The sequence below is a fragment of the Chrysochloris asiatica genome, unplaced genomic scaffold (genome assembly GCF_000296735.1).
Source record: "Chrysochloris asiatica unplaced genomic scaffold, ChrAsi1.0 scaffold00354, whole genome shotgun sequence".
Lineage (NCBI taxonomy): Eukaryota > Metazoa > Chordata > Mammalia > Afrosoricida > Chrysochloridae > Chrysochloris > Chrysochloris asiatica.
This window is the reverse complement of record NW_006408872.1, coordinates 2151586-2163791: the sequence shown is the minus strand read 5'-3', so window position 1 is coordinate 2163791 and position 12206 is coordinate 2151586. Positions and strand designations below refer to the sequence as shown.

At 37.9% G+C, this 12206-nt stretch overlaps 1 protein-coding gene across 1 annotated transcript in view; it reads left to right on the top strand.

Moving 5' to 3' along the window:
• The window catches only part of WNT3A (wingless-type MMTV integration site family, member 3A), a 106915-nt gene that overhangs the window by 27098 nt on the left and 67611 nt on the right, over window positions 1–12206 (top strand). The window contains exon 2 of the mRNA XM_006876122.1: window positions 1869–2110. Coding sequence (XP_006876184.1) covers window positions 1869–2110 — 242 coding nt within the window. The remainder of the gene's footprint in view (window positions 1–1868; window positions 2111–12206) is intronic.

Below are 12206 nucleotides of genomic sequence, written 5' to 3'. Positions count from 1 at the left end.
CATATTGGGTAGACACATTGACAGGCAGTAGTAACCATCAAATTGTGCAGACATCCACAGGTAGTCATAACCATATGATGCCACTGGATTGGCAGCATTTTTTGGATAATGGGCATTGTTGTCATTGGGACTGGTAAACAACATTCTCATACACCACTCTGAGAGGAGTTTAGGGGAGAATTTAGCAACATCTACTTAAGTACCCATAACCTTTGACCTAGCAATTATCCTGTTAATAATTCAACTTTATGCTCATTTACCAATTATGAGCACAGAGATGCACACTACAGCAGTGTTTGTAATTTTTAAAAATGTTTTAAATCTGGAAACATCCCAAAAGCTCTCCTATAGTAAATATGTCACATAAATTTTGATCTATCCACTTATTGGACCATGATGCAGCTATTGCAAAGGAAGGGAGATACGGTTAAAAGAAGCAGTCACCTGTTGTGGTCATGCATCCCTCCCAGCATTTCCCATATTTCAACAGATCACACAAGAGGTTTCTTCAGGAGCTGGGGAGGAAAGGGATAGTCAAATCTGTTCTGTTCATCTTATTTCTTTCTGAACAGTTCAAATTTTACAATGTATGCTTACAACTCTTATTGTTTGCCTTAACATTAAAATATCCAGTGATAGAGTATTGCCTTTTGATTTCTTGTTATTTTAATTAATTTAATTTAAATAGATATATGTGGCTAGTGGTGATCATTTGCAAAAGCACAGGCTAAGATAGGTTCCTTTGTGCCATTTTCTAGTCACTTCCCATCTTCTGTCCTAATACTTGCCCCATAGATGGGCAAAATCTGACAGCAGTGCCTGCATTGGTCTGGTTTCCTTCACTCAGCAAAACGTCAGGAGAATCATCCAAGATATTATCTAGGTTAGTAACTCATTTCTTTTTATTTCTAAGTAGCATTGCACTACATAAGTAAGTCATCATTGATTTATCCACTCTCCTATTAATGGAAATTGGGACAATTTCCAACTGTTTGCTCTCCTGTATAAAGAAAGCTCAGGGAACATTTTTTAATACCTCTTATTGTGGATGTAGACTCCTGGTGTGGTGCTGTGGGTTAATGCACCACACTGCAAAATCATTTGAACTGTAAGGTTGGCAGTTCAAGCTCACCAGCTGCTCCTCAAAACCCTATACAGGGTCGCTATGGGTCAGAATTGACTCAACGGCACTTAACAACAACAAATTGTGGATGAGGGTTCTTAGATATTTGGGGCACATAACCAGATGTGGACTTTTATCTCACTTGTACAGTTCTAGTTTGTATGCTGTTTGTATGATTCAGCTTCTATGTGTCCTGACCACCACTCACCCTAAGAAGCCAGTCCTTCTCCCCCTGAACTGACAGTCAGTTCACCTCCTTCTAGCAGTCTCCCTGGTTGACCAGGTCAAGATTGCCCTGGGCCCCAGTATGAGGTCCCTCCAGAACCACCACCCACACTGTGTTCATGTATTCTATTGTCCTCATTTCCCAGTGATTTCAGGGCATTGTTACATCAACCCCACTATGATCGGAGTCTCTGCCAGTATGCAGAGCAGTGGTGCAAGCTTTCAGCATTTCTTTGATTTATTTTCTGACACTTTACATTGCACATATTGAAATTTTGTTTTACACTAAGTCTCAGGTCACTTGTATATGGTACAAGGTAGGGATAGAAGTCCTGTTTCATCCCTAATGGTGGAAGCTAAGTCTAACCCCTTGAATGCAGGAATGCCTCCCAATAAAGGAGCTATGTCTTCTCCCTCAGACAGAGACTGCCCTAAGATAGGGCCTGTCCTTATATCTGTTAGCTGCAGTTGGCCCTTTTGGCTCCCACATTAACCAGGCCCCCTTGTCCTCCCCAACCAGGTCCCTGGCCATCGGGCACCAGTACTCCTCCCTGGGCACACAGCCCATCCTCTGTGCCAGTATCCCTGGTCTAGTGCCTAAGCAGCTGCGTTTCTGTCGGAACTACGTGGAAATCATGCCCAGTGTGGCAGAAGGCGTCAAGATCGGCATCCAAGAGTGCCAGCACCAGTTCCGAGGCCGCCGATGGAACTGCACCACTGTCAACAACAGCCTGGCCATCTTTGGTCCTGTGCTGGACAAAGGTACTCGAGGCAGATTCACAGGGATATAGGGAGGGTGAGTGGGTACAAGTTGCGGTTGTTAGGTCCCTTGCTTGCAAGGCAGACATGTGCCCATCACTTCCCTCAAGGTGAAGGTATCAGTATAGAGTTGTGGGTGAGGGAGTCTGGAGCCAATACCTGAGTCTGAGTCCAGCTTCTCCCCTCAATGGTGGTGGAAAGTGAGTGGGACAAGTCACTTTGTCTGGCTCTGCCTCAGTGTTCTCATCTCTGAATGAGATTGAAAGAGCATCTCTGACAGTGGAAGATTCTCCACAGACTACCATTTTTTGATCAGTGTCTCAAAGTCTCCTTTCCCCATGCTACCCAGCTCTGAATGGGGCCTTAGGAGATTGGGAATGGTGCTGATCCATAGGATTATTCAGATCCCCAGATATGCCTCATCCTTCCTCCTCTTCCCCAAAATGAAAGTGAGTTGTTCTAGGGAGACCAGAGTCAGTCATTGAAGACTTCTTGTAGTAATCAGGACTTCATGCAGGAATAGGAGAGTAAATGACAAGAAAGTAAAAGAAGGAAGCAGTTTGGAGGGCACCATGAGATAAAAAGGGCATCAAAGAGGCATATGAACAGGAACTGTCCATGGTCCTGGAACCGTGAGTTTCTTTCAGAAAGGAAAGGAAGATGAGAAGTACTGAGTATTGGTTATCTGTTGCTGAGAACTGTGTTATCAAAAAACTTAGTGGGTTACAACAATAATAATCCTATATTCCTATATATTCTTCATAATTTTTGAGCATCGGGAATACAGCAGCCCAGCAGTCATGACTAGCCTCTATTCTTTAGCTGTACTCGTTCATTCTCACATTGGCCTATCAGCTGTAACAGCTACAAGTGGCCGCCTTAGGTGGCATTATCTTACTTGCGATATGGTGGTTGGATTACAGTGACAGAGAAAAAGTGAGATAGCAAGATAGAGCATCAAGTAGAAGCTTTATGGCCTTTTTGTAAATTGAGATGAAATTCACATAACATACAATTGTCTACTGTAAATATTACAATTCAATGGCATTTAGTTACATTCATAATGTTGTGCAACCACCACTTCTATCTAGTTCCAAAACATTTTGTCACCCAAAAAAGATAAGCCTTAATTCCTCATTGTCACCTTACCCCGACATCTGAAAATCACTAATCTGATTTTGGTCTGTATGTATTTACTTATGCCCGATATTTCATATAAATGTGTCTGACTTCTTTCAAGTAGCATAATGTTTTCAACGTTCATCCATGTCATAGTATGTATCAGTACTGCATTCCTTGTTATGGTTGAGTAATAGTCCATGATATGATTATATCACATTTTGTTTACTCATTTATCCATTGATGGACGTTTGGATTGCATCACATTTTAGCTACTGCAAATAATGCTGCTATGAACATTCATGTACAAATATTTGTTTGAATACCTGTTTCAGTTCTTTTAGATATATACCTAGAAGTGAAATTTCTGAGTCATGTGGTAATTTTATGTTTAACTTTGAGCACCAACCAAACTATTTTCCACAGTAGCTGTACCATTTTACATCCCCACCAGCAATGTATTTGGTTTCCAGTTTCTCCACATTCTTGTTAACACTTGCATTGTCTGTCTTCTTGAATTACTCAAGTGGTAATTCATTGTCGTTTTAGTTTGTACTTTCCTAATGGTTTATGATGTTAATCATATTTTCATAGGCTTGTTGGTCACTTGCATATATCTATGGAGAAATGTCTATTCAAGTCCTTTGCCTATGTTCAAATTGCCTTGCTTGTCTTATTGTTGTTGAGTTGTTAGGGTTCTTTATATATTCTGGATCATGGTGGTGGTAGTGGTGTGCTGTAGAGTTGGTTCTGATTCATAGTGACCTTGCATAGGATTTCCTAGACTGTAAATCTTTACAGGAGCAGAAAGCCTCAGCTTTTACCTGTGGAATGGCTGTTAGTTTCAAACTTCTGACCTTGAGGTTAGCAGCCCAACTTGTAACTAGAGCTCCTTATTTTCTGGATACTAGACCCTTAATGTGCCAGACTGCAAAGCCATTTGAACTGCAAGGTTGGCAGTTCAAGCTTACCAGCTGCTCCTCAGAAACCCTATACAGGGTCACTGTAGGTCGGAACCAACTTGATGACACTTCACAACAACAACAACAACAAGATCCTTATCAGATATATGATTTGCAAATATTTTCTATCACTTTGTGGGTTGTCTTTTCACTTTCTTGATAGTGTTCTTTGAAGCACATAAATTTTTATTTTCTAATTTATCTAATTTTCATTTGGTTGCTCATGCTTTTCATACCATGTCTAAGGATCCATGATCAAATCTAAGGTCATAAAGATTTATCCCTATGTATTCTACTAAGAACTTTATAGTTTTAGCTTTTCCATTTAGGTTTTGATGCATTTTGAGTTAATTTGGGGGATGGTGTTAAGTAGAAATCCAATTTAATCCTTTTGCATTTGGATATCCACTTGTCTCTGTGCCACGTGACAAACAGACTATTCTTCCCTATTGGGTGGTCTTGGCAATCTTGTAGAAAAATCACTGACCATGGATAGATGGGTTTATTTCTAGACTCTCAATTTTATTACACTTATATATATATTTCACTGGTATCCTTATACCAGTATCACACATATTACATCACAGGAGCTTTGCAATATGTTTTAAAATAAGGAAGTATGAGTATGCCTATTCTGTTCTTCTTCAAGATTGTTGTGGCTATTAAGTAGTCCCTTTTAATGGCATACTAATTTTAGAATTGTCTTTTCCATTTCTTCAAAAAAGGCTATTAGAATTGTGTTGAGGATTTTGCATTAAGCCTGTAGATTACTTTGGAGAATATTGTCATCTTAACAATATTAAAATTTCTAGTCCATGAATGTGGGATGCCTTTCCATTTGTTAAGGTCTTCTCTAGTTTCCTTGTTGTTGTAAAGAGCTGTTGAGTCAGTTCCAACTCATAGCAACCCTGTATAGGGTTTCTGAGGAGTGGTTGGTAAGCTTGAACCACCGATTTTATGGTTCAAACTGGCCTTGCAGCCCAGGGCATTAACTTGCACCACCACACCAGGAATAGTCACTTTAAACAAAATTTTATAGTTCTCAGTGTACAAGTCCTATATCTTTTTGGCTAAATATGTTTGTGTTGTTGTTGTTGTTATCTGTTTTAAATGGAATCTGTTTCTTATATCCCTTTTCAAGTCCATGATCCAGTATCTGAATGTATGCTTCTCCTGGCTCCAATCTTGCAGGAACTGACAAACCCAAAATCTGTAAATCAGACAGCAGGCTTCTAGCTTATAGGGTAAGAAAGCTGATAAATTCCAAAATTGACTGTTCTAATGGCAGGCTTCTGGCTCAAATCCCAAGAACCAAAGGTTAGATGATGATTAACCAGATGCAGATAAACAACAAAAGCTTTGCCAGAATATTCCGTTATATCATGAATACAGGCCCCCAAAGAAACTTCTGTCACAACTGATTGGCTGCTCACATCACATCACAAGATGGAAGGTGATGCATACTATCTGTACAGCCATTGAGAATAATAACCTAACCAAATTGATACATAACATTAATCATCACACTAAAGCATAAAAATACAACTAACTTTTGTGTGTTAATCTTCTATTCATACATAGATCAAAAGGCAGTCTTTTGAACAGAACAAGGGGATACTGCATGGTTTAAAATTAAGAAAGGTGTATATCAGGGTTGTATCCTTTCACCATACTTGTTCAGTCTATATGCTAAGCAAATCATCCAAGAAACTGGATTACATGTGCCATCAAGATTAGAGGAAGACTCACTGACAACTTGTGATATGCAAATGACACAATTTTACTTTTGAAAGCAAAGAGATCTTGAAGCACTTACTGATGAAGATCAAAGACTACAGCCTTCAGTATGGCTTATACTTCCATAAAAGAAAACAAATACCACCACAACTGGACCAATGAGCAACATCATGATAAATGGAGAAAACATTTAAGTTGTCAGGAATTGCATTTTACATGGATCCATAATGAATGTTTGTGGAAGCAACTGTCAGGAAATCAAATGACGAATTGCCTTGGGAAAATTTGCTGCAAAAGACTTCTTTAAAGTATTTAAAAGTAAATACACTTTGAGGACTAAGATATGCCTAACTCAAGTCATAGCATTTTCAATCAACTCATATGCACAAGATGATAACTATGCCAATGAAATGATGGATGATGGAATGAATGTAAAGTTGATGTTCTCCCATGTAGACTATCACACAATTCACAACAAAACATTAAAAAAAAAAGAAAAGAAAAGAAAAGAATTACAGAGCCAATAAAAAAAAAAAAGCTGGATAATGAATAAAAAGCAAAACAAAACAAAAAAAAATGATGTCTTTAAAGTATGATGTTGATGAAGAATATTAATTATAATATAGGCTTCCAGGTGAAAAAAAAATCTGTCTTGGAAGAAGTATAAACAGAATGTTCCTTAGAAGTGAGGATGGTGAACCTTTGTTTCATATACTTTGGACATGTTATCTAAAGGAGCCAGTCCTTGGAGAAGGATATTATGCTTGGTAAAGTAGAGGGTTTGAGAAAAAGAGGAAGATCCTCAATGAAATGAATTGACACAGTGGTTGTAACAATAGGCTCAAACGTAGGAATGATTGTGAAGATGGTCTAAGATCAGACACTGTTTCATTCTGTTGTATATAGTGTCACAATGAGTTGGAATCAACTTGCTGGCACCTAACAAAAACAATTTTGTATCCTGTAACTTTTCTAAATGTATTAGTTCTGAGAGGTTTTGTGGATTCTATAGGATTATATATATATAATTATGTCATGTATGAATGAAAATAGTTTTTGAGTTTGAGTTTTTTTGTTGTTGTTTTTTCCTAATTTGGATACTTTATCTTTTTCTTGACTAAGTGCTCAGGCTGGAATGTCCAGTACATATTGAATAGCAGTGGAAATAGTGGGCATCCTTGTCTTGTGTCTGATCAGTCTTTCCCCATTGAGCATAATTCTAGCTGTGGTATTTTCATTGTTGCTGTTAAGTTAAATGTCTTAGAGTCAGTTCTGACCCACAGTGACCCTGTATAGGGTTTCTGAGGAGTGGCTGGTGGCCTTATGGTTCAAACCAACTTTGCAGTCCAGCGCATTAACCCACAGTGTCACACCATAGATGCCTTTTACTGTGTTGAGAAATTTCCCTTCTCTTCTTAATTTGATGAGTATTTTTATTATGAAAGAGTGTTAGATAACTATCAATTGTTCTTTTGCATCAATTGAAATTATCATGTGTTTTTGCTCCTTTATTCTATTAATGTGATTATTTTCTCATGTTGAAATGCCCTTGAATTCCTGAGATAAATCAACCATGGTCATGGGGCTTCTTTTAACGTGCTGCTGAATTTAGTTTGATTGTATTTTTTAGCGCTTTTAAATCTGTATTTATAAGAGATATTAACTGGAGGTTCCTTTTTGTGTCATATCTCTATCTGGCCTTTGTGTCAGGTTAGTGATTGCTGCATATAATGAGTCTGGAAGTGTTTGCCCCTTTTCCATTTTCTTAAAAGAGTTTGAGAAGGATTGAAGTTTACTTTTCTTTAGATGTTTAGTAGAATTCACCAGTGAAGTCATCTGGTTCTGGGTTTTCATATGTTAGGAGGTTTTTAATTAATAGTTGCTATAGATTGTCCCCCAAAAGTATGTGTTGTAAATCCTAACCTGTATACTTGTGGGAATGGGTTTTCTTTGTTACATTAATGAAAAAGGATTAGTATAGGGTATATCTTGAGTTAAGCTCTTTTGAGATATAAAAGAGATTAAACAAACAAGCAAAACAGAGGAATATTGATGCCACAAGTTCTCTAAGGAACCAGGAAACAAGCTGAAGAGACAAGGAACTTCCCCAGAGCTGACAAAAAGAAAAGGTTTTCCCCTAGAACAGGTGTCCTGAATTCTGACTAGAAAGATTCCTAAGCTATGAGAAAACAAACTTTTCTTTGTTAAAGTCTTCCCCTTGGGTTATTTCTGTTATAGCAGCACTAGAAAACTGAGACACTAATTCATTCTCTTTACTTAGTGTATGTCTATTCAGATTTTCTACTTCTTGGAGTCAACTCTAATAGATTATGCATTTCTAGTAATCTATCCATTTATCCAGGTTATCTAGTTTAGGGGTAAAAATTGCTCGTAGTATTTTCTTATAATATTTTTTATTTCTGTGCGCTCAATAGTAGTATCTCCACTTTCATTTCTGATTTTGGTTATTTAATTCTTTATTTTCTTTGTAAGTCTAGTTTAAGGCTTGTAAATTTGATAATATTTTCAAAGAACCAACTTTGGTTTCACTTATTTTCCTAACTGTTTTTCTGTTCTATCGCTCATTTAGCCACTACTCATCTGTCAGTTTGTCCTACAATGGTGATTTGTGCATTTCTATGATGCTGAAAGCAATGCCACCTGTATTTTAAATACCAAAATAGTACAAGCATGGTGGAAAGATCTCAGATTAGCTTCCAGATAGACTAGGAGCATGGAGAGGTGGACTACTTCTGAATGTGTAGCCACTGAAAACCTTATGAATAGCAATGTAACACCATCAGATAGAATCACAATAATGAATATTGAAACATGATGAATAACACCAGAAGGTTGTTAGATATAGTGCCAGAAGATGAACCCCTTAGGTTGGAAGGCACTCAAAATACCACTGTGGAAGAGCTGCCCCCTCAAAGTAGAGTTGACAGTGATGACACAAATGTACTAAAACTTTGTGGACCTTCATTTGTTGATGCAGCACAGTTCAAAATGAAGGAAACAGCTGTAAATATCCATTAACAAGGAATGTTGTTGTTAGGTGCCATTGAGTCGGTACCAACTCATAGTGACCCTATGCACAACAGAATGAAACACTGCCCAGTCCTGGGCCAGCCTCACAATTGTTGCCAAACTAGAGCCCATTTTTCCAATCCATCTCACTAGGGGTCTTCCTCTTTTTCTCTGATCATCCACCTTCCAAAACATGATTTCCTTCTCCAGCGACTGGTGCTTTCTGATAATATGTCCAAAGTATGAGAGATGAAGTTTGACCATCCTGGCCTCCAAGGAGCACTCTGGCTGCACTTCTTCCAACACAGATCTATTGGTTCTTTTGGCAGCCAGTGGCACTTTCAATAATCTTCTCCAACACCATAGCTCAAAAGCATCAATTCTTCTACAGTCTTCCTTATTCACTGTTCAACTTTCACATGCATATGAGGTTACTGAAAATACCATGGCTTGGGTCAGGCACACCTTAGTCCTCAGCTGACATCTTTGTTCTTCAACAGTTTAAAAAGGTCTTGTGCCACAGATTTGCCTAATGCAATACGTCGTTTGATTTCTTGACTGCTACTTCCATGAGTGTTGATTGTTGATCCAAGCTGTACAGAATATGAATCTAGGAGATTTGGAAGCTATAAAAAATGAAATGGAACACATAAAGATTGATATCCTAGGCATTAGTGAACTGAAATGAATTGGTATTGACCATTTTGAATCTGACAATTATATGGTCAAACACTATCTTTAATACCACATGCAAAAAATTTTTTTCTAAAGATAATTCAAAAACAGCTGCAATAGTACATTGACAGGGAACTATCAGAGGTTCAAGCTGAATTCAGACAAAGACATAGAATGAGGAATCATTGTTGATGTCAGATGGCTCTTGACTGAAAGCAGAGAATACCAGTGCTTTATTGACTCTTCAAAGGGTTTCAAGTGTGTGAGTCATGACAAGCTGTAGACAACATTGTGGAGAATGAGTACTCCTGAACAGTGCTCACGAGGAACCTGTACATAGATCAAGAAGTAGTTGTACAAACAAAACAAGGGGATACTAAATGGTTTAAAATTAGGAAAGGTATGTGGCAGAGTTGTATTCTTTCACCATAGTTATTCATTCTGTTCGCTGAGCGAATAATCTAAGAAACTGGATTATATGAAAAAAAACATGGCATCAGGGTTGGAGGAAGACTCATTAACAAGTTGCAATATTCAGGTGATACAACCTTGCTTGCTGGAAGTGAGGAGGACTTGAAATACTGATGAAGATCAAAGATCACAGTCTCTAGTTTGTTTGTGCCTCAATGTAAAAAAAAAAATTAAAGTCTCACCACTGGAACGATGAATAAAATCATGATAAATGGAGAAAAGATTGAAGTTGTCAAAGACTTGATTTTTCTTGGATCAACCATCAACATTCATGGAATCAGCAGTCAAGAAATCAAATTGCTTTAGGCAAATCTGCTAGACAAGATCTCTTTAAAGTGTGCAAGAGCAAAAATATCAGTTTGAGGACTAAGGTGTGCTTGACCCAAGCCATGGTATTTTCAATAGCTTAATGTACATGTGAAAATTGGACAGTGAATAAGGAAAAGTGTAGAAGAATTGCTGCATCTGAGTTATGATGTTGGAGAAGAATATTAAAAGTACCATGGCCTGCTAAAAGAGCAAACAAATCTGTGTTGGAAGAAGTACAGCCAGAGTGCTCCTTAGAAGCCAGACTTCGTCTCTCAGACTTTGGACATATTATCAGGAGGGACCAGTCCCTGGAGAAGGACATTATGCTAGGTAAAATGGAAGGTCAGTGAAGAAAAGAAAACCCCAATTAGATGGATTATCACAGTGGCAGTAGTAATGAGCTCAAGCTTAACAATAGTGTAGATGGCACAGGAACAAGCAGTGTTTCAGCCTATTATGCGTAAGGTCGCTATGAGTTGGAACCAACAACAGTGGCACCTAACAACAACAACATCTCATTTATCTCCACTCTGGTCTTTATCATTGTATTCTTTCTGTTAGTTTGGGGTGTCGTTTGCTCTTATTTGTCTAAGGTGTAAATTTGAGTTATTGATTTGAGATATTTGTTCTCTTTTCATATAGACATTGATGGCTAGAAAATTGCCTCTGAGAAAATTGCTGTATAGTATAAGTTCTGGTCCACCACTCATCTGTGAGTTTGTCATTGTGTGGTGTCTTGTGTGTTACTGTGATGCTGGAAGCTATGCAACAGATATTTTAAATACCAGCAGGGTCTCACATCCATAGTGAACAGGTTTTAGCAGAGCTTTCAGACTAAGGCAGACTAGGAAGAAGGAAAGGTGAGCTACGTCTGAATGTATAGCCATTGAAAACCTTAAGAACAGCAACAGAACACTGTCAAATACAGTGTCAGAAATAAGAACATGATGGCGATGGCACATGAGTGGGCAGTGTTTCATTCTGCTGTGAATGTTGCTCTGAGATGGACAGCACTTAACAACAACAACAAATAAGTTATGGTGTGCTGTGTATGTTTTCACTCTTCCCAAGTATTTATTTTCAAATTTTCTTCTTGTTTGTTTCTTTTACCATTGATTATTTAAGAATGTGTTATTTAATTTCTGAATACTTGTGAATTTCCAATTTTCTTTCTATTATTGATTTCTGGTTTCATTCCACTGTGGTTGAAGATGATATTTTATATGATTTCATTCCATTAAAATTTATTCAGACTTATTTTGTGACCTAACATATGGTAACTCCTGGGTAATAAGAAGAATGTGTATTCTGTTGTAGTTGGATGGAGTTTTTTGCACATGCTTGTTGTTGTTGTTTGTTGTTAAGTGCTGCCGAGTCGGTTCCAACCCAGAGTGTTTCCAAGGAATGACTAGTGAGCTTGAACCATCAACCTTGCAATTCAAACTAACTTTGCAGCCAAGTGCATTAACCCACAGCACCACACCAGGACTCCACATGCTTGTTAGGTACAGTTGTATTATAATGTTGCTCACATTGTGTATTTCCTATTGATCTTTTGACTGGTTGTTCCATCCGTTATTAAAAGTGGAGTACTTAAGACTCCAACTATTTCTGTAGAACTGTTTCTCCTGTCAATTATTTTAAATTTTTTCATATATTTAAGTGCATATACATTTATAAAGGAGCTCTGATAGCATAGTGGTTACCCATCAGGCTGCTAACCTCAAGGTCAGCAGTTTGAAACTACCAGATGTTCAGCAGGAGAAAGATGAGGCTTTCTGCTCCTGTAAAGATTT